General features: G+C 36.8%; 1 protein-coding gene across 1 annotated transcript in view; it reads left to right on the top strand.

Moving 5' to 3' along the window:
• The first annotated feature begins 831 nt into the window (after positions 1-831).
• LOC104912176 (connector enhancer of kinase suppressor of ras 2-like) overlaps positions 832-21,443 on the top strand; it is a 173,753-nt gene continuing 153,141 nt past the window's right edge. Inside the window, exon 1 of the mRNA XM_031554656.1 lies at positions 832-1,159. Within this exon, the coding sequence (XP_031410516.1) occupies positions 1,078-1,159 (82 nt within the window). The 5' untranslated portion in view covers positions 832-1,077. The remainder of the gene's footprint in view (positions 1,160-21,443) is intronic.

Genomic DNA, 21,443 nt, shown 5'->3' with positions numbered 1-21,443 from the left:
GGAACTGCTTTGTTCTGCCTTTCTTCTGGAGTCTGAGTTTTCCCTCCAAAGATAAAATGGTGGGGCTGTGTATCTCTGACAATGGCTTGAACAGAAAGCACACACCTCTTCAACCACATGATGCAGAACACGCTGCTGCACGAGGCATAATCAATCATAAACGGGTCCAGAAAGTACTGTCCAGCACATCTCACTAAGATGCTTCACCTTCATCTTTTGATAAGGTAATAAACTTCATTATTAGGAATATTGAAAACATTTTTATTCCTAACAGAAGGGAGAGGCTGTCTAATAGTTCCATCTCTTTCAATCAAAATACTTACTACGCTTGTCTGTTAAGGGTGCTGTAGCACTGAAAATTGACTCCAACCTTCTATGCTGTCACTTTTCACTACAAAATGTGAGGATCACAGGCTGGCTCTGAATGTGGCCTGAAAAGAAAGCATTTTCTTCCAATAGTTTTATCTTGGTGAGACTTTTTAGCCTGTGTTTGACATTCTGAATTACATGATTATATAGGATAAGACTTCAGCAACATTTTGCATTGTAAAGATGGAGCTCAGCATTTTGCCAGATGCCAAGTGATACTCTGATATTTCTATCTTCTCTTTAAATTGAATGACAGTCAGCATATTCACAATGAAGCTGAGACAATCTGCTATCAAGTTACAGTGGTGATATTTTCCCCGATGAAGATCCCACAGCTTGTTGGAATAAAGCTCCTTAAAACTCAGTGCCTGGAATAGCTCCAGCTCCAATTGCTCTCTGTGTAATACAATTTTATATTTGTGCCAGTCTAATAAGTAGATCACTGGGTAGAGGCTCTTGTAAGTAAGTCTATACGTACTGCACCATTTCCTGGCTCAGTGTGCTCCAGCGTTGCAGGCTGTGTGCAGTGGGGGAGGTGCCAGAGCTGATCAAGCAGTGTAATTTTATACATTACTGAATCAGTGCAGGAGAAACCTGGAGGGACAAAGCATCATCTTCTCTTTGGACTGCACTGTAAAATCCTACAGCTCTCTTATCCCAGCCATGCTCTGATACGTTTTTTCTCTCCTTTTTCTGATTTTGGTGTGAATGATAAGTGATCTGATGATGGCTCTCGTTATGGAACCTATTAGCAAGTGGATGCCCAAGCAAGTAGTGGATTGGATGAAAGGTATGATTGTTTATTATCATGCATTGTCTGTACTTTGGATCCTTGCAAATGCGTATCTGCTCCTGTATTCTTTGTTTTGGGAAGAGTTTATTCAGTTTTAATAGCCCATATGCTGCTTTGCACAGTAGTTTTCAGAGGCACGACTGAAGAGCAAGGCTGTTTAAGCTGTACAGCATGTTGTCAGAATTTCTGCTGGGAACTGAGCAGGGATCTAATGCATTTGTTGGAAAACGCAGACATAAAGTATTTGTGTCTCAGGGCTCCATTATGCATTGCACAGTGTAACGTTATTATGTTTGGCTGCTTTAAATTTGCCCTGATTAGGTCTGTTTTGTTCACGTCAGGTGATCTGATGCAGTGTCTGTGCAGCACTCGTGGTGTAGTTTGGGGAGATACAAGGAGCGTAAGGTGCCAGTGGCTGGTCTGAGGAATCCTGATGCTTTGGTGACATGTCCTGATTCGTTCAGGCTTCCCAGCTTGTGCTGCTCTGTGCGAGGCTCTGCGTCTCCGGCAGCCCCGGTCCGAGGACTGGGCATCCTGTGCCCGATGTGGGGCGGGCAGTGGGAAGCGCGCGGTGCTGAGCACGGCTTCACAGGGGAAACTCTTCCAGATAACTTGACAGGAATGACAATTTCCCTGCATGCTTGCAGCTTCACAACACAGCCATAAGCTGTGACATGTTTTGCTTTATAATGCTCAGCAGTGTTACATACAGCTTGGTTTGGAGGGAAGGGGGAAGAATTGTTCAAGATGAGAAGTATTTTAAATGTCTCCTGAGTGAGGAAAATGTATTTCCACAGTGGAATGCATTGCTGTTACATGCTGCTTCTGATGAGCTGCCTGTCTTAGAGACAAATGATTTCTGCTCTAATGCATCTCCATTATATAAGGAAAAGAGGTGCAAATTTTGTTTGTGAATTACTCACGGAAATAATTTCTGTAATGTGATTACTGAACTTATTGGAGGGATGAATTGGATACCCAATATAATGTCATTAAAGCTTTCAGTGCGTTATCGTTAATAAGGGAATGGCTTAGGTCTCATTTTGCTGAGATACATCCCCATACAGAACTGAAGTGGGACTGTTGGAGTGCCCAGCAGCAGCACCGCACTTCTAAGCAAACTGTTCTTCTGCAAGCATACAGTATTGCAAAGTGAACGGCATCTGAGGGAATGTATGTCTCAGGTGTTTGTCAATTGAGGTTAATTGGGAGGTGTAAAGCAGGTCATTGGGGTGTATCCCAAAGCCATTAGGTGCAGGATTGATTCCCATATTCCAATGGCATTATTTGAAATCAGTACCTAATGTAAGTGCAGAGGAGACTTCTGATCTACACCTTGATATTAATTATGTAAAAGACTTATAAAGTAGACCTTCTCATGCTATTTTAACTCGTGGGTTGAATTGTTATGTAAAGTGAATGTCAGTGTGTGTAATACTTGTTGCTTAATTTAAGAATACTCCCTACTACTTTTTTATCCTTTTTGGTGTAAACTAATTTCATCTTGGGAAATTCTAATCCACAGGAAGCAAAAACAAAAGGTTCCTAAATGTATTGAGTTGTTTGACAGTTACATTTCTATACAAAGACTGCATCCTGCATCTATAAGGAAGTCTGGAGTAGACAGGATTGTCAGTTTTGTGCCTCTGGGCTTATGCATATATATAATACAGTGAACACTGAAGTGTTCACAAGACGGATATTTCCCTTGGTAACATGACTGTTGCAAATCTACAAGCAGTAAAGTTGCATATGCATTCTTTTTCACCACATTCCTGTTTTATCCCAATGTTTGCTTTTAGAAAATGCACACTTCAATAGAAATCAAAGAACAGATATAACAAACGCAAATGGAATCATTCCAAAATTAGTTTAAAAGTACATGGAAATCCCTAATTTTACAAAATTTGCCCAGTTGTGACCACTGGGCAAAATTCCTTTTAATTTATGTATATTCTCTATGTCAGCTCCAGTAGCTATAGTTATTCTTCTAAGTGGCTATGAATGCATTAGAGAGGTCAAAGTCCTGCAAAGTAGCAATATTCACATAGTAATGCAGCTTTTACGTATGTCATCTAGGCTGAGAGGACACTTTTTTAGCAGGACTAAAAGGTACAGTGAAAACATTTTGGGGAAGTTAACACTTTATAAATGGATAGTGGAATACTATCTTTACCATAGAAAGTAACATCTTAATGAACAATGTATCTAATATTGCAGGTGTAATATGCCTTTTTATTCCTTAAAAATGTCTAGCCATGCGTTAAAGGTTGCATGTTGTAACACAGGTAAATAATATGTTGATTTTTTAACTTGCATTTGTCATAACTATTTAAGATTCTTTAACTTAGTTTTTAAAACTGTTATTACAGTATGTGGTATGAGATTAACCAGGAGTGACTACCAGCAGCACCACGCAATTGAATAGTAGATGGGAGTAAGACACAGAAATGATGTTAATAGTTTGAGACCTGGCTACCCAGAATGCATCCTGATTATGGTGTGTGTTAGCAGAAGCAGCCGTAGCCCAAGTCTCAACCAAGAGAAGACATCCTTCCGTCCTTTTCCTTAAGGAAATGTTACTTGCCAAAAAAAGTAAAAATTACTAGGCTCTAAGAAACATTATTATGACAAGTTGGCATCTTGTATTTATTCAGTTCCTATCTCGGGAACGCATTCATCTGGAACTCAACTTGGGCACTGCATGTGAGGTTGTGGACAACCTGAAAAGGCCAAGCAAATTTTTAGAAATTGATTCCAGAGGCTTTATATAGGACTGAAATTAAGGCTCGAAATAACTTAGAAATTGTCTTCAGAGCGTAACACATAGCAGAAGGCACTGTGATTAAAAAGAAACTCTTCAGATGAATAGAAACATGAATTGTGAGGTTACTTTTAAAAGCAGGGTTTTTTTCTTTATTTTTCTTCCAAAATTTTAAATTTCTGTAAATGTTTTTCACTTCAGAAAATGAGTATTTCTTCTGGCATTTCTCCATTTCTTACATAACTTGATTATTTTCCTCCGATATGTACTGTGGACTCCAAAATCTACTTTAAGAGGAAGAACTTTACATTGCATTGCTTAAGTTCTATTTCAGCACCGCAGGGAAAACAAATATTACCTGTACAACTTACACGGGTATTAATTATCACGATACTTTACAAGCTGGTTCTCTTTTTCCTCTAATAAACATGATTAAATGACAAGATGTACTTCGGTAATTACATCTGTAATTCTTTGACCTGGAGACTTTCGTGCTCGTTGGCCAATGAACTTTTGCACTTACTATGAAACTCAGACACTTTGTGGTTGCTAGCATGCTATCAGTGAGCACTGCTTGACCAAATCCAGCTGAAGATGTTCCTGCTTATTTCAGGGGAGCCGGGGGACCAGCACTAGGTGACCTTTCAGGGTCCCTAACAACTTGAACAATTCCACCATTCTCTGGTATGCGTCCATGCGCAATGGAGGGTAATCCTGTACAGTTTGGTGGGTTTGGAGGGGTCACTCTTTCACAGTGGGTTGACACCTGTGTACAGATAAGTACTAACCCTTTGGAACAATCCAGTGCAATGAAATACAGCTGTGACTTTCAGAAAACAGCTGGACATTAAAATAAGAAGAATAAGCCAGTGGTGGCTCAAGCACCTGTAAGTAACAACTCCACCTGAAGTCCTTTGCTCAGAGTCTCAAGGACTGGCAGTAAGGTTTGTCTGCCCAAACAGCCTGCAGTAGAGGATCCTCACATAACGAATTCTCAGCTTCAGATATTCACTTCACAACTGCAACCAATTTCTCCCCTTAAATCTAGAATTTCTCCTCTCTCAACAGGAGATGCAGACGTGGAAAAAAAAAAATTAATTCAGTTGGTAAACTGATTAACTGTGCTGCACTGATCCTGTGCAGAATAATTATATGTTTAGCTGAAGGGTTTTCCTTAGCATGTAATTCCCTGATTTCAAGCTGGCTCATAAAAGAGAAAGGAAGGGAGGGAGGGGAGCTGAGAGCAGGGAAGCTGATGACGTGAGAGGACTTGTTAGCATTCACATCACACAGGGCTCCGGCAAACCCCTTCTCAGTCTCCTTTTGCTTTTCGTTAGATCACTACCTGTTCTGCAGCAGTCTGTCAGGAACAGGGAGTCTCCTCTATTTACAGAGCATAATATATAAAATCCTGCAGTGTACTGGAGGCACAGCTAAATACTATGATCTACTGCAAATGCAGCCTTACAGAACTGATCTGGATGATACTTAGCTTCCTTGATCCTCCTTTGTGACCTCAGAATCCTGTAATGCAAGAACTCGTCTTCATAAGATGCAATTTAAAACTTGGGTAGATAACCCAGGTCATACCTTATTTAGAAAAATGTAAGTTTGATAGCTTCCTTTCAGGTCTTTCTGTAGACAAATAGATTTGAAAGAAAACTGAGAGCTGCAAACAGAGAAGTCCTCAGAATTAACAGTGAATTGTCAAGCAGTTCCAAAGTGAAGGTTTCATCATTTTCCTTCTGCTCTCAATTCCAAAACTGAAACAACAATTTATTGTTGTGACTCCCAGTTGGATTACCGTGTTCCCCTAGTACCACATTGGCAGTTTTACTAGAAGTCATTGAATCAGAATTGTCTGCAATTCTTCTCTGGGCTTTCCTAAAAGTTTTAAACTGTAATACCTCTTAGAAATAAATTATGGCAGCAACTACTTTGTTGATTGTTGCTATTTAGCCAGATTAAAATAGTGATATCTTAAAAAATATTGAACAGAATGAGTTAGTGCTAATAAATGCTTGACTTATGAGTTGAGCTCTAGGATTCTCAATAATTAGCCAAAAAACCCCAAATTTTCCAACAGTGATGAGGGAGTGGCACAGAAATAATGAAGAAGAACTAGGCTGGCTAGTTGGGTTAACAGCCATAGGGTGCCAGGATTTTTGTGCCTTTTGCTGCCCTCCTTCCAGAAGCAGCTACTGTAACGCAGACTTTGGGCTCTCTCTAAGCACAGCAAATGTGGATTACCAGAGGTTTGCCATGGGCAATGCCAGTAATGGGGACCCGCCTCGTATCATATATAGTCCATATAATATACAGAAATTATTTGGCTGAGGTATTTCTTCATCCCTATCATTATTACCTCTTTTCTCCTAGGTTTTTTGAGGACGACTTAGCATCTATATATTTTCCAAGAGCTGACTGAGAATTAGCACTATCCCCGTAAAAGATTTTAGCAATGCTTGCAATTTAATGCTCTGTATTTATTATCTGGAGATTTAGGGATATATTACAAATTTTTCCCATCTATAAAGAGTATACATTCAGACTGCTTTAAATAAATGTGAATCTGCATGCAGAAAAATCTGAGCCGAATGAATGAATGTCCCTCCAGTTACATTTATCAAGTGTAACTAATCTTTCAGGTCATTATGTGAAGAAATTTATTTTATTGTCTAGAACCTTAGTACAGGCAGTCAATTGTCATGCATTGCATTATCCTGTAACCTTTTCTTAAGACACATCATGCAGAATTCTTACCTTTCTTTGAATTCTGACCACTGCAGGAAGAACAAATGAACAATGCAAATTCAGAAGAGATCAGCCCCCTTCAGGTATCCCTATTTCGCAGTGCAATATATTAGGAAACAAAATTCATAAATAAATTGGGTCCTATGGATGACACTTTCAGATCTAATTAAATAATACATCAAGTAACTGCAGAGATATTGGATGCTCCTTAAGCAACAATATACTGTCAAGGTTTCTTCCCAGACATAATCCTGGGACACCTTCTTGCCCTCCTAGTTTCTCATTCGAATTTTCTCTTTCTAATTCTGACACCTCAAATGCAGTGAGAAGGCACTTTCTGGGAGTGTCCTCAAGATGGTGTCCTAAATGTACACTATGGGTCAGATGGATGTTTCATGTACTCGAGTAAAGAAATATTCCCATCTAACGACATATCCATACATCTGTTTCTAACAGGTTTAATCTCTTACATTTTTATTTATAATGATGAAAAAAATGCATGAGGTGCAATACATATTACAGTGCTTGCATATGCCAGGAAAGCAAAAAGTATGTTATGATTTGCTCTGAGGTGTTTTGAGAAATTATTTTAACACCTTGAAGAGTTTAGAAGAAAAAAAAAAGGAAAGTGCTTCCAACAACTTTAATGCCATTCTTCCAGAGAAAATCTGTCCTGCCAAAGCTGACAGAAATGGATATGTATATATTTATATTTATGTATACATATATATTTAAAGATACTAAATGAAACACTGGACTTAATAAATATCAATAGTATGGAATATTGCTGAACAACTACGTATATTCATCATTTCCTGTCAGCTTAATTTTTTAGATACCTTCTAAATGCTACTACTGCAGTAATTTACTGTTCCTACTAAATCTGAACTTTTTAGGTGGTACCCTGATGCTATGTATCAATGACAGGACTTAGGAAGAGGGAGCTCAGTGAGTTATTATTATAGATTTCAGAGAGAAGAAAAAATTGTAAGGTTGTATTTGTGAAGAGCTCTAGAGGTGATTCAGAATGAAATTATTCCTGATTAACTAATTCTCAAATGGCTCCCAACAAGTGTCCTTGTTGACCTTCTCTAGTGATGCACTCAGAAATATTCAAGGCCAGCGCCATGTTTGGTTTTCTTTACTCAAATTCTCCACCAGCTAGTCTATGGCAAAGAAGAACTACAAAAGCACTCCGGTGCATTTCAGTTGTAGTGTGGGTGATGTTTAAGATAAAAATGCAATAGATTGTAATTTTGCAAAATACACTCAGCTCTATTCCCTACAAACATGTTCACCTCTAAGCATCATACAGAGACAATTCCATAGATTTTAGGAGGCAGTAATTGTGTCTTCTGTACTTGTTCTGAAACTACTACAAATATAGAAGGGATTAATTTGACACATCTGCCTTTTAGTTTACATGGAAAACTACCTCTGTTTGAGTTAAGATAGACAGTACTGTCATCAGCCTGACAACTCAGACATAGCAATTATCACTTGAATGAAAAGCATGTTATAGCTCTCTCTTCACTAGCTTCCTCTGTTGTGTTTTCTTCTCCCTCCTCCTATTTCTTTATTATTTTCTCACAGTTTGTTTCTTGCTTTATTTTGTAATCATATAGAGACTAAGCATCAGATTGTGAAGTAAATCATTCATTCTACACTAAATTCTAGTTCTAGCCTTATATAACTCAGGGAATAGAGTGTTGTAGTGATTTGGAAGTGAATTGCCTTCAAAACGCTGGAGCAAATAAGTGAGAGCAACAAGAGAAAGGAATAGAATAAAGAGTGTGGGAATTATACGATCCTTTTGTCCTCTTTCCCCAGCATTCTCCACCCTGTGACTGCACCTGTGTGGGAGGTTTTACCATCCTGTATGACAAAGTTAATGTGGTTTAATAAATAATGCAAATGTCAGTTGCTGTGCCATGCTGCCTCTCTTGAAATGCAAATAGTTCTAATCTTTCAAAATTTTGTTTTCAGCATCAGAGGCATGTCTATATTAAGCATTTCCAGATACAAGAAGCAAATGACTTCAGCAAGTTTTGGTCTCAGGCACGGCAAACCAGAGATGGTTCTGTATATTTCAAATATACATCCATCAAATATTTTATAAATAAAGGCGTACCATTTCAACAGCCTCATATTGCTCAGAGGAAGCTAAAAACTTCCTACTTGTGTAGGAAAATCCAGCCTAAAATGCTCTAGCACATCTTCCAGTAGCTTTAAAGTGCAGATGGAAGAAGCTGTATGTTAATATTTCATCAGATCTACATTAAAATCTACCATGAATATTAAGGATGCTTCTCACTTCTCTTCCAGACTGAAATATTGCTTCCCTGGAAGACAGAAGGGAAGTGGTTCAAATAGGGTATCAACATAGCACATTCTTTGCAGCGGGTGGAAAGACCTCTTGCTCTAAATAGGAACGTACCCGTTGCCCATTCCTAAAGGCAGGAAAATCATATGTAGGCACTTGTAATTGATCACTCAGCATGAAGAATGAGCTCATACTGAAATGTTCTAATTTATAGAACACCAAGGAGAGATTTTAATTGCTCACTGCCAAGAGATTTTAATTGTTAGTTACCAAACCACACTGTGAATTTTTTTAGTTGTGCGGAAATCCACCTTGTGATTTATGGAAGAAAAAGGCACTCAAAGCAGAGAAGAAACACTTTGAACCTCACATTTGAACCATGTACCGGGAAGAAACTACTAGAAAAATATAACAGAGGTTTAGAATGATCACTAATGGACTTTCATGTAAAAAAAGAAATGGATCCATTTAGAGCAGTAGTTCACAGATGCTGCATTTCTAGGAAAAAAAAAAACGAAAAGAGATTGAAGAGAACTAGTGAATGCATCAAATATACAAGAAATAATTCATCAAAATAGCAAAACAGAGAGATTATAACTACAAATGGAGAGATGGGAAGTTTTCATATATTTAGTAAAAGGACAGATAGAGGATAATTTTAAATTATTTTAATTTTCTTATAAAAATGGAGGAAAATGCTTCTTGAGACATTCAGAATTGGACTTAAAAGCACTAAAAACTGTGCTAAGCAAGCCATTGATCACTAAAAGAAGGGTGGACAGAGAGATCTTAATAGCTATTTCTTGTTTCTCTGGTGATCCTCAGCAAAAATTATCAATAGCTTTTGTGGGGACAACTGAAATAATGATTTGCATATCAGTAATGACTAAGTATTTTAAAAGCAAATGAAATCACTGAAACGATCACTCAAAATAAGTATTTAATTTAATCTCTGATTTTTTCCAAAAAGCATTAAGATCACTTAGAACATGAAAAAAAAATACTTTCTTAACCCCTATGTATAATGAGCTGTCCTTCAATTATTCTCTCCACTGTTAAGTTCCATATATTTTTACCCATCTAATGGTAATTCTGCAGCTATTTCTTTAATAAGGCCTCCTCTGTTTAGTGGCAAAGCAACACTTATCATTCATAAAATACTTTGAATATTTACATGTTCTTTTAAGAACAACTTTTGCAATAAAAGAGAGTTGATATATGAGGAATCCTGGCATCTCTTATAATTTAATTCCACATAATCTTTGGTGGTTTTCAAAAGTATTTAAGTATCTCAGGTATGCCTTTGACAGATCTTCAGCTTCCATATTACATATCCAGGCAGAAATTCCATAGAAACAAATCTGTATAGTTCATCTCTGTAACGTCAGACTGGCCTGCTGATTGCAGGGCATATGAAATAATTCAGCCTTCTGTTTTTTTTTGTTGTTCTTTTGCCGTCTGATGTCATACTTGGTTTGAATTGCTGGAATTACCATAAAATTTGTTCTTTCAAATCTCGTTAATATTCCATATTTGAGGTGAGATGAGGCGATATTTTCATTTTGCTTGCAAACTGGTATGGTGTCACATAAAAGCACAATGTCATCAGCAAAATTAAACCTTATAGTGTACTATATGTAATGTAATGTAATACCATCCTGGAAGTCTGTGTTTGTTCTCATAATGAAGCAAATGGCAATGGTGAAAGAACATGGGTGAATAATCTGCATCTATGGTTAAGCCTAGTAAGCTTAGCTAGGTCTGCACAAGTCACATTCTGGATTCCTGTCTTACTGCTGTTGAGAACGTGTGGTGAAAATGATTAAGAGCAGGTCACAATCATATACAAAATTCATAAGTTATGTAGAACACTGAAATATGTATTATTATTTTGCAGCAGTTCAAGAAACACCAAAATGAATTACAATGGAACAATCCGACCATCACTAATAAATATGGAACCAATGACTTTCTGTGCTCTACAGATAACATTGCCCAAATGATAACAGAATCCACATTTCTGGGTTTTGGTGCACATAACGAACATAGAATATATCTCGGGGAAACAAAACAAAACACAACAACAACTAATTAGTGAACATGTTAAAACAGTGGCTAACTTCTTACTCTAAAAAAAAGTAGTTTTTGAAAAAATGAACGGTAACTCATTGCAGAGTGAAAAATGAGCTCGGTTTCCATTTTACATCCAAAAAGCTCAGAGGAAATTGAAGACAAACTTGTGTAATTTTGGTCAGAAGGTCATTTTACCACTAACTCTAGGTAAGATTATTCAATAAAATTAATTTACAAGCCTAGATGGCCAACAGAGTGTGATAAATTCTCTGTGATTAATTCACATGGTGCCTCAAAATTATTGCAAGTCGTGTACTTGTATTTAGAGAAAGCATGTGGTCTTCCTTAAGGCCATCCCCACAATCTCTCTATCTGTACAAATCTTAGGAAAGAGGGATTATCTGAGATTGCTACTGAAAAATAAGAAATTCAATTGTATTCGAAGACTGTTGATGCACTACCATCTGTGTTGCTTTCAATCCAAATGACTGTCAGTAACAATTGCACACTAAAACAGAATAAGAAGAGCATGTTTTTTGATTAAGTTTTCTGCAAGACATCATCCCAAAGCTAACTGACCTTGAGTTTGTATTAGTGAACCTTGCATATAGCTAAACATGGTTCACAAAATCAGTAAATAAGAGACAACTATAGAAAAATAAATCCATTATTACAGTAGAGCATCTCTTTTTACAGTAGCATCAGTATATCTTGTACACTGACTGCTCTGTGTAAGGTGATAAAACTGATCAAGCAATATAATTAAGAAATACTCTCAAGGGACTCTTTAGATTAGAGTACGGTCATGCACTGGTATATTCCCTTTCTTGATTAAAAAGGTACAGTGATCTTCAAGGTATTCCCCTCATATAATCTACTAGAATCTAGTAAAAAAGCGATGTTTATTAAAGCCATGCTTATTTCCGGTGTTCATTATCTTCTGGTTTGCACCTGTGTTGCCAGCTTCTGTGTTTTAGCTCATTGGTTAGATTCTAAGAATCAATAAATGCTAATACACAAGGAGGATAATAACAAGAGTTGAAAAAACCATGCCTATAAAACTATTTAAAGAAAGTGTAGTAATCTGGTGCAGGTATGGGCAAATGTACATACAACTTTTGATTAAACATACATAGGCAATTGCACAATCACAGTTGTTAATGAAAGTGACAAATACTGCTTATGCACAGATTACTTGCACTGGTCTGCAAATACATCAGATTGGAAATGCATACATCAGCATAATAAAGGTAAATGTTTATGATTCAGTAAATTATATTTTTTCTCAATCTATATTAACCCAAGTCATCATTGTGGCTCTTGCATATTGGCGTCGATGAAAGCACATGCTCATGTGGTCTGAGATTCCAAGAGTATGAGGTAACAGAAAGCAGTCAAAGCACTTTTCTCTTCAGCCTAGAGAAGAGAGGACTCCAGGGGACCATACAGTGGTCTTCCAGTACCTGAAGAAGGCCTGCAGGAAAGCTGGGGAGGGACTTTTTATAAGGGCATGTAGCAACAGGACAAAAGGAAACAGTTTTAAACTGGAAGAGGGTAGATTTAGACTAGATGTTAGGAAGAAATTCCTTACTGTGAGGGTGGTGAGACACTGGAACAGGTTGCCCAGAGAGGTTGTGGATGCCTCCTCCTGGAAGCATTTGAGGCCAGGCTGAGTGGGGCTTTGAGCAACCTGGTCTAGAGGTGTCCCTGCCTACAGCAGGGGGGTAGTAAGTGGGTGATCTGAAAGGTCTCTTTCAGCCCAAACCATTCTATGATTCCATGATTCTAAGAACGATGTTAAAATTTGTAACTTTGTCCATTCCTGGTGAAAACTAGAAGGTAGATTGCTTTGTCTGTTGTCAATGTCTGTATTGCCTGATTCACTTCTGTTTAAAACAATAATCACACTTCAGTCCACAGCTGGAATTTCAGCTAAAGATAAAATTGTCCTTGTGCATCTTTTATAACAGAATTTAAAATTCTGAGACGAGAGGCAGTATGTAAATATAGGATCATTATTAGTATCCTGCTGCTTGTTAGGTTTTTCTCTTCTTCAGCTCAAGTAACCTGAGTCAAAGCGGTATTTACTGTCAGTAATGCACACAATGCTGTCTAGGGATTAGTAAAGGTTTTTGGGAATATGTTGTTCCCATACAGCAATATTTCAACAAAAAACTTTGCTTTGCATGGTTCAAGGCATTTGTGGATTGCTAAAGAGGATATCCACAGTGACTAGCAGAGTTAGAAGGGACTGAGATATGAGAAGTTCATATGAGAAGCATGATGCAGATAAAGGTTCTGAGCTTTACAAGTAATTTCAAGAGAAACAGTACTTAACAGATAAGAGAGAGGTGGTGAAATGCAGAGAAATGGCAGTTATTACCATTAGCATCTGTAGCACATGAGGGTTATGAAATTTCATCTGGGGCACTTGCACTTCGGGATCATTGTTCCACAGTGCAGGGAAACACTTTCAGGAATTAAGATCTGGCTGGCGATTTCTTCATCGGGGAAATCACAGCTCTAAGACTGAAGTGTTTTCTGCACACATGTAGCCCACTAATCAAGGGAAAATCTGAAGCATATTATTCATCATGTTTGCTGTCTTTGGATTTGAAGTGATAGGAATTAAAATATAGATCTTAAATTTTACCATTAAGTAATATGAAAGTGTTGCTCTGAAGGAAAATATATGATTGGATCTGCAAAGGTTTAGACATTTGCTGCAAGGGTTGGCAATCATTAGCTAATTGTTACAAAAATACAACAAAAAAATATTTTTAATGATAGATTTGATGCTTTCAGGACAACTAGCTCCGTAATCTTTCCTCCTTACTGTCCCTGTTACGCTTCACAGCACTCTAAAAGCACACAAACCATTCACCCACAGTACTTGTTCAGTCAGAGATTACTTATTTTGAAACACTTTCAAAGTAGAAAATAACTTGCATGCCTATTGTCAAAAGTAATATTACAGAAAAGTTTTATGCTGCGTTGACTTTTATGCGGTGAATTGTCTTCTAAATGAGTGTATGTTCTGGGTTTATACTGCAGTGTGATGTGGAGACAGTACAAATTTACTTAGTATGAATTTGCTAATTTAGATAGCATGGATGCTCAGGTATGCTATTGGAAGTCATAAATGAGTGTGTGTTTTCAGGTAGGTTAGCTAGGGAAAGAACAGCTATGTTTTATGTGGTCCAGCAACAAGACTGATGAACTGGGGAGAAGGAAGAGGAGGAGGTACTTCTGTTTCTCTGCTAACTTGAGAGCCAGTCCTGTGACCACGGTTTCCTCTCCTGATGGATTTAGAAAGCAACCTATGCTGTAGGGACTACCTCTTATTACAAATATGTGCACCATGAGCATCATGAATCTTAATTAATCTTGAGTTCATCTGATGATATTTCATCTAATGACATTGAGTTCAGTTACCTCTATGTCATGATAGAGAACTTTTTCTTGCTTAAGACCAATGAGCTTTTATAGACAGCTTTGATAGGTCACGTATTGATTCATGACCTAGCATTAAACAGGAATCTTACAGAGAAAGAGAATCTCCTAGTCTGGTCATCATAAGCCGAGTACTTTGTGAACCATAGCCTTTGGGAAAATATAATATTCATTCTCTGTTCCTTTTTTGTGTATTTTGATTTCATCTTTGATTCTGTTAAGCTAAAAGATCTTCACAGTTTCTTCAACAAATACAACTTACTGCAATCTTCTATATTATAGTAATTTAAGAAAAAAGCCTTGGGCTGAATCGCATTATTAACATTGGGAATGCCTGCTGTTTCTCAGGTATCTGTCAGTTCAGCATAAGGAAAAAGCTAATTATGTTAAGCGGGTCAGTCAGGAAGAAATCTGAAACCCTACACAGCAGTTAGAAATCAGTGTCCAGACTTAGGCTGAATTGTATCACTGAACAACTGTGCAACTGACAAAATAATACACTGGCAGATGAATACTGCTAATATTTAAGAATGTAATTTATCAGACTTGCAATTAAAGAACTGCATGCAAATCAAGGAGTTGATTTGCATAGGAGAAGGGTGAGAAGGACAGTGAGGAAAGTAAGAAGATGTGAATAGGAAAAAACAAATTGACAGTAGTATGTGGGTAGATAGCCTCTTAATGCAACAAGGCTTTTCTACTTAAAAAGCAGAAAAGAACTGTACAAAACTTCTGAGACGCTGGACAAGTAATCCTAAGTAATTATACCATGATATATCCTGTATTTTTATAAAATATTTATTACTTTTAAAAGGTTTAAATTACTCTTGGGGGTGCCAAATCCCTTGGAATTCAAAAATTTAATTCAAAATTAAATATTACAGTTAAATTACTTATGTTAAAGAAACACTTCTTAAAATTAAAAGATTAAGAATGTAGACAATTCTTTAAAAATATTCACTTCCTGTATCATGTAGTATCAACATAAATTTTAGTAAAGTTAAATATTCTATTCTCTACTCTACTTATTTAGAATAGATTGCTTGACATTGCCATTTTATTTAAGTTGAAGGACTCAGCTGGTGAGGCAATATTATTTTACAGCAGTATTTAGTTTAGAAATGCAACAGGTTTAATGCTTGAATACAAAACAGTTTTTTTTCCATTTGAAATAGAAGAATGGAAGCCTTCTTTTAATGCACTGAAGTGACATGACAGTATGAAGAAGTTTTGCCTAGTTAGTCAAGTAGGGTATATGAAGATTATTCCTAATAGCTTTATATTGTTTCCTATTTGCATTGCAGATTACTTCAAGAGACAGAAGTCTTTTAACAGCAACTTTCTCGTAACTTTCATAATATCTCATAACTTTCATAAATGGGGTCATTTTTAAAAATAATTATATATTTTAGAATAGAAAATCCATGTTAGACTTTGGAATGTTTTACTAAAATGTAGGGAATGTAATGCAAACATTTTGAAACTGCCATCTTTACACAGCCAATGAAATCTGATGAATACAATTTGTATTATAATTTTCCAGTGAATTTGGAAAATTAACCAAGTGTGTATATGAAATAATTTATTGACAACACAGCAAGTGATTTCCAGAAACTCCCACACAAACTGTCTGATTTCTCAGCACCTATTTATCAGTGAATCTGGTTTTGTATTGTCACTGAATCTATACAAATAGAAACATAACACAGACACAACCTTCTATGTTGGAAGTCAGTATAGAAAACAGGAAGGACATTCACAAAGCAACATGAAGCCTCGGATCAAAAGCATAGCGAAAACTTTCTTATGCTTTATAGCAAAGTGCAGCATCAAGTTAAATCAGCAGTTAAAAATATATTCTTATATATTAAAAGTGTAAAGTGTATTGGAGTGGTCTATTTAATAATGATTGTATACATTGATGAAAAAAAGCTCATAGGGATATGATGCCTCATTCTCCTACCATTCCTGCCAGTACAAATCACTGGCATATTTTTACAGAAAATCATTGTATCAAGATGTCAATGAATTTATGCTGCAATGTTTACAAAAACTGCTTAAAAAACAGATCTAATTTAGAAAAAGAAGGAATTACGTGTAAAGGAAAACTCTAATTTCTCATGCCAGTTAATTAAAACGACTCTACTTCTCAACATCAGCATCATGTGTATTGAATGGTTCACTTAAATCAACTGGACTACTTACAGAACACGCCACTATTTGGTATATTACAATGTTAAACACACTTAACAAATTTATAGTGCTTGCTGGTAGCAAAGTGCCTCAATGGCAAAGGCACTTTTTTCATAAAAGACTTAATGCAAAATTTGTAGACTTACTGAGCCAAAACAATATTAGCTCTGTGAACCCAAAAAGCTCTTGTGGTGATCATTTGTCTGTTCCTGTGCACCTCCAGACACCTCTAGGCTTAGCTTGGCCATAATCCCATCACTGTTTCAAGCAGAAATTCATTGACTCCAGCAAACTCATTTAATAGCGGTTTTACAGTTTTACATTTTTTTTTTTCCAGCTGCATTTGCACACATTTGCACTGTTTCAAGAGCAGAATGAGATCCTCAAAGCAAAACTTGCACACTGAACTACTCATTGGACATATGCTTTCGTTATTTAAATGTATTTTAGGTGAACACTTTTCTTAGGAAAAATAGCCTTGTTTTTATTTTTGGGTGTATAAGCAGAATTTTCCAAAAGCAACCAGATTCTAAACATGCCTTACGTTGCTCCAGTCCCAAAAGACATGCAGAGACAGCAAAAAAAGAAAAGCTAATTCAGTTAATAAAAATTATTAACTGTGCTGCATTGATCACGGCTAGACTGATTACACATTTAGTTTAAGGTTTTCCTTAGCATGCAGTTCTCTGTCTTCTAGCTAGCTTGAAAAAGAAGGGACGATGGAAAGTACAGCAGGGAAGCTGATGACGTGAATGGGCTTCTTAACATTCACATCACACAGGACTCCGGCAAACCCCTTTCAATCTTTGTGCTTTTCATTAAATCACTACCTGCTTTGTAGCAGCTTTTCTCAAACAGCACTTCTCTTACATTTTCATAACATAAACGCTAGCAATGTGCTAAGTATCTGCAGGACTGATATGCATACAAGCTTCTTTGATGTTACCCTTAAAAAAAAACAGTATGAAATTCAAAAAGGAGGAGGAGCAGGTTGAGGAAGACATCAAATAAGACAGACAATTCTGGAACATCATGTTTGAACAGCCAGCTATTGGAAATATATAGATGGATCTTTCCAATATATTTAGTTACCCTCTAGAAAGCATTGGCCTGGAATGCTGATAATTTTCAAAAGCAGAATTTTCAAAAACAAACATCAAAGCAAACAAAATCTTTCCTCAATCAGAGTGCATACTAAGCCAACAAATATAGCTACTACAAAGGTGAATTACAGCAATCTTCTGCCATAGACCTCCCTGGACTATGACAAAGCTTTAACTGTCTTAATCTTTGTTAAAGTACTTCCTTTTTCTATGTCGTTTTGTTGTTGTTGTTGTTTTTCAGGAAATACTGACTTTTTGTTTGACAGAAATTTATTCTAACAATGCAGTGCATCTCCTTAGCCAAACTTCATACATCCCTTTCTGCATTGAGAATCTAGCACTGGCCGTGAATTCTGAGACCTCAGCAGGTATTTAATTGAAGACTTTCCTGCATTTTACTAGGGGTGCCACCCTTTGGGATCACAGCAGTAGCTGAAGCTGCAAACCAATGCACATAGATGAGGTGACACAAGCAGATCAGCTTGCCTTCTTTGATGTGACACTGTTACACTGGTGGTAAAGCAGCACCAGGAAATTTTGCTGTTAGGGCAAGCATATCAGGTTATTTTCATGTTTCCAGTGATTTCTTTTGAAAAGATAAAAATGGTAGTTACTTTGTATATTAATTACAGGCGTGGATCTTCCAGAACTAAAGCCATAGGTAAAGTCCAAAAATGTAATGATTTCAGGAGTATGTTGCACAGAATTGCTGAATGCTGACCAAGGCAAGAGTGCCATCAAAGGCAAGGTCTGCGTGAGAACAGAACCCAATAAACACACCTTATTGCTCTGATAGGTAAATATATAAATTATTAATGGATATCCACTTTGTAAAAGAGGATTGCTATTATAAGCATCATATAAGTGATACCACAAAGCCATAGGAAGCAACTAGAGCAGAAATCAATGTATGCAGCGAGTGGGTTTTTACAAACCAAGCTGCTAAAAGAAATGATAGAAGGGTCATGAGGAGAGGAACAGATAAATAACTGCTGTACAAAATAACTTATCTGAGTTGAGAATCAGAAAACTGGATTTCAAATATCTCAGAATTGTACAGTGTCAGGGATATCACTGTATGATTTCTCTGGTGGTTCTGTCAGACTATAATGCAGATACCTGTGGTTGCCCCTTCTGATAAATGTCAATTACATGGAAGGTCAGTTCAGAAAAAATGATAGTGTATACTTTTCCATATAGGCTTTATAGATACATCTTTTCCTAAATCTTAGAGGCTCCCAACTGACCATAGCATTTATCATTTCTGTAAGAAAACACATAGATTTAAAGGTAACCTTCAGTACAATTATAATCCAGTTGTATGCTTTTCTGTGGAACACTGGCTGGGAAAAGTACTGTTTACTTCAGACACATCTGGTGCACTGTTGTGGTCAGTAGCTCTTACTGTGTATCCACATCATGTTTTCACTGCAGTGCCAGATCTTGAATTAATCAGGCTCATTTAGGAACGTTTGCAATTCAGAAAAAGTACTCCAGTAGCACAGAGAACTGTGTAACCAGAGCCCACTACATTACTACCATCCTGTCAGCAACATCCAGGTGTCAAACCTGCACAGCCTGGCTCACTAGCTGGAGCACCTGGTTTCACAGTATTTCTAGCAACTGTGGAATGTGTGTGGTTCTTATTTAGTAACACTCACTACTAGATATGAATGGGGAGATTATTTAAGAGAAATTATTTCCAGAGTGTTTTCCAACTGCCGTCATAATGTGAACTTAATCTTTTTCTGGCTTTAATACAGTCAGTGTTACTTAAGTTGTGGTCCAGAATGGTACCAGAATTTGTGGAACTGAGGACTTTTGTATGTTGTACGCAGGTATCTTCATAAACTGTGCTGTAACTGAAGATAATCACTAAACGTTTTTCTCCCTAGCTGCTACTTTTATCATTTTAAAGCCTTTCAGTATTTCTTCTTCACATTTAATTTCTGTGCATTTGGCTCATCTGTCTGCAAAATTAACATTGAGTTTGCTTACATTCTAAATTACCAGAGTGATAACATCATCAGTTTGGCAGTTCTGATAACTTTTACTGAATTAATTTCCACCTGAAAAAGAGCCTTTTTTTTTTTTTTCCTGATTTCAGAGCACCTGATTCCTTAGAAAAACTTTTCAATTAGGTTGCTGGCATGAATGAAATAATGTTTCAGCCACTATAGTTTAATTTTTTAAATAAGTTTATCTTTTAGGGAAAAAAAAAAAAGTGCAGCTCAATGCTCAAATATTGCAGGTCTAAATGTTAAGTACAAAAGTTGAAAGATCTCTTTTTCAGTTTTACTCACATTAAATTTCAAACTTGTTTAGATGCCTTCCGACCAGCTAATTTGTCTTGACAGCTCTCAGCATCACATTTAGTTTATCCCCACAGGTGTCTTGTTCCAGAGAAAAACCAACCTGCATTTGTCCCATTCACTTGCCTTTGACTTCAATATTTGTGTGATCAACTTCAAAATCATAAAATTTATAAGGAATGAATAATCTGAAATAAAATGCTTATACCTCCCTTAAGTGATGCTTTGAAGATCCCTTCATGGGCAAAAGAACCACTAGGTATAATAAATGCTGAAAACTCCTAATCTAACGGCATCCTTGAGAATGGGAAGATACCTTCCTTTACTTTGTACAGTCAAATATTTGCATAGAAATAGTTACATTATAAGCTACTGAAACGCTTTGTTTTTTGTTTTTTAATTTGCCCGAATTGATGATATCCCAGAAAGCATTGGATGACATCAAACTACTGTAAAGAAACAAAATCAGAAAATGTGAGCAAATAGGAATCCAATTCTAATTTGCACAAGAGCAGAAAATATTGTACTTGCTCTTTAAGAAGCTATCAAAACCCAAACTAAACTACATATGAGGTCATAGAGAATCTTTAAAAAAGAAGTGCATGAAAATAGCATTTTCTAACAGCATAAGTGTTTGTAAAGTAAAAGCAATAATAAGCAGAGCTGCATGAGAACAGGCATTTCAGGAAGCTTCTGACAACAGAAAAGTAACCAGAATGGGTTGGGTTCACCACAGTAACTTTGTAAAAATGTGTCCATACATTGTTTAAAAATAAACCAAACCAAAATGAGCTGATTTGCAGTTCAAAATGGCAGGGGACATTTCATACCACATGTATGTCCCTCAGCCATGATACACTGCAGCCTTTGCTATTACTTTTGGCTTTGTACTTCCATACTCCAAGAGATACCCTTCCCTATGATGGAAAACTGTACATCAGCACGTGTTGTGTAAATTGTATCCACTTGAAAACCCCTCCCTACTGATACGAATATTCAGCAAATCATCTTTTTCATTAACAGAAGTCTACAGCAGCCACAGAGGCATATCATACGGTACATACAAGACTTCAGGTCCACAAAGTAGGGCCCCATATGATACACAGGAACAAGGATCAACAACACTGGAAAATGCAATCCAAGTAGAACCTAAATTAGAATTACAAGCAAGAAAGGCTTCACTCATAGCTCTTTCAGTAGTTTTCTTTAAAACACTTTTATTCCAATTCCCCAGGCAGCTAGATAGTGTTTCCATCTCTAGATAAGAAAAGCTATAAATAGTTTTAAGACGTATGAGTCCCCTGAA

Source organism: Meleagris gallopavo, chromosome 9 (genome assembly GCF_000146605.3).
Source record: "Meleagris gallopavo isolate NT-WF06-2002-E0010 breed Aviagen turkey brand Nicholas breeding stock chromosome 9, Turkey_5.1, whole genome shotgun sequence".
NCBI lineage: Eukaryota > Metazoa > Chordata > Aves > Galliformes > Phasianidae > Meleagris > Meleagris gallopavo.
The sequence above is the reverse complement of the archived record's forward strand: the minus strand, read 5'-3'. Positions and strand labels throughout refer to the sequence as shown.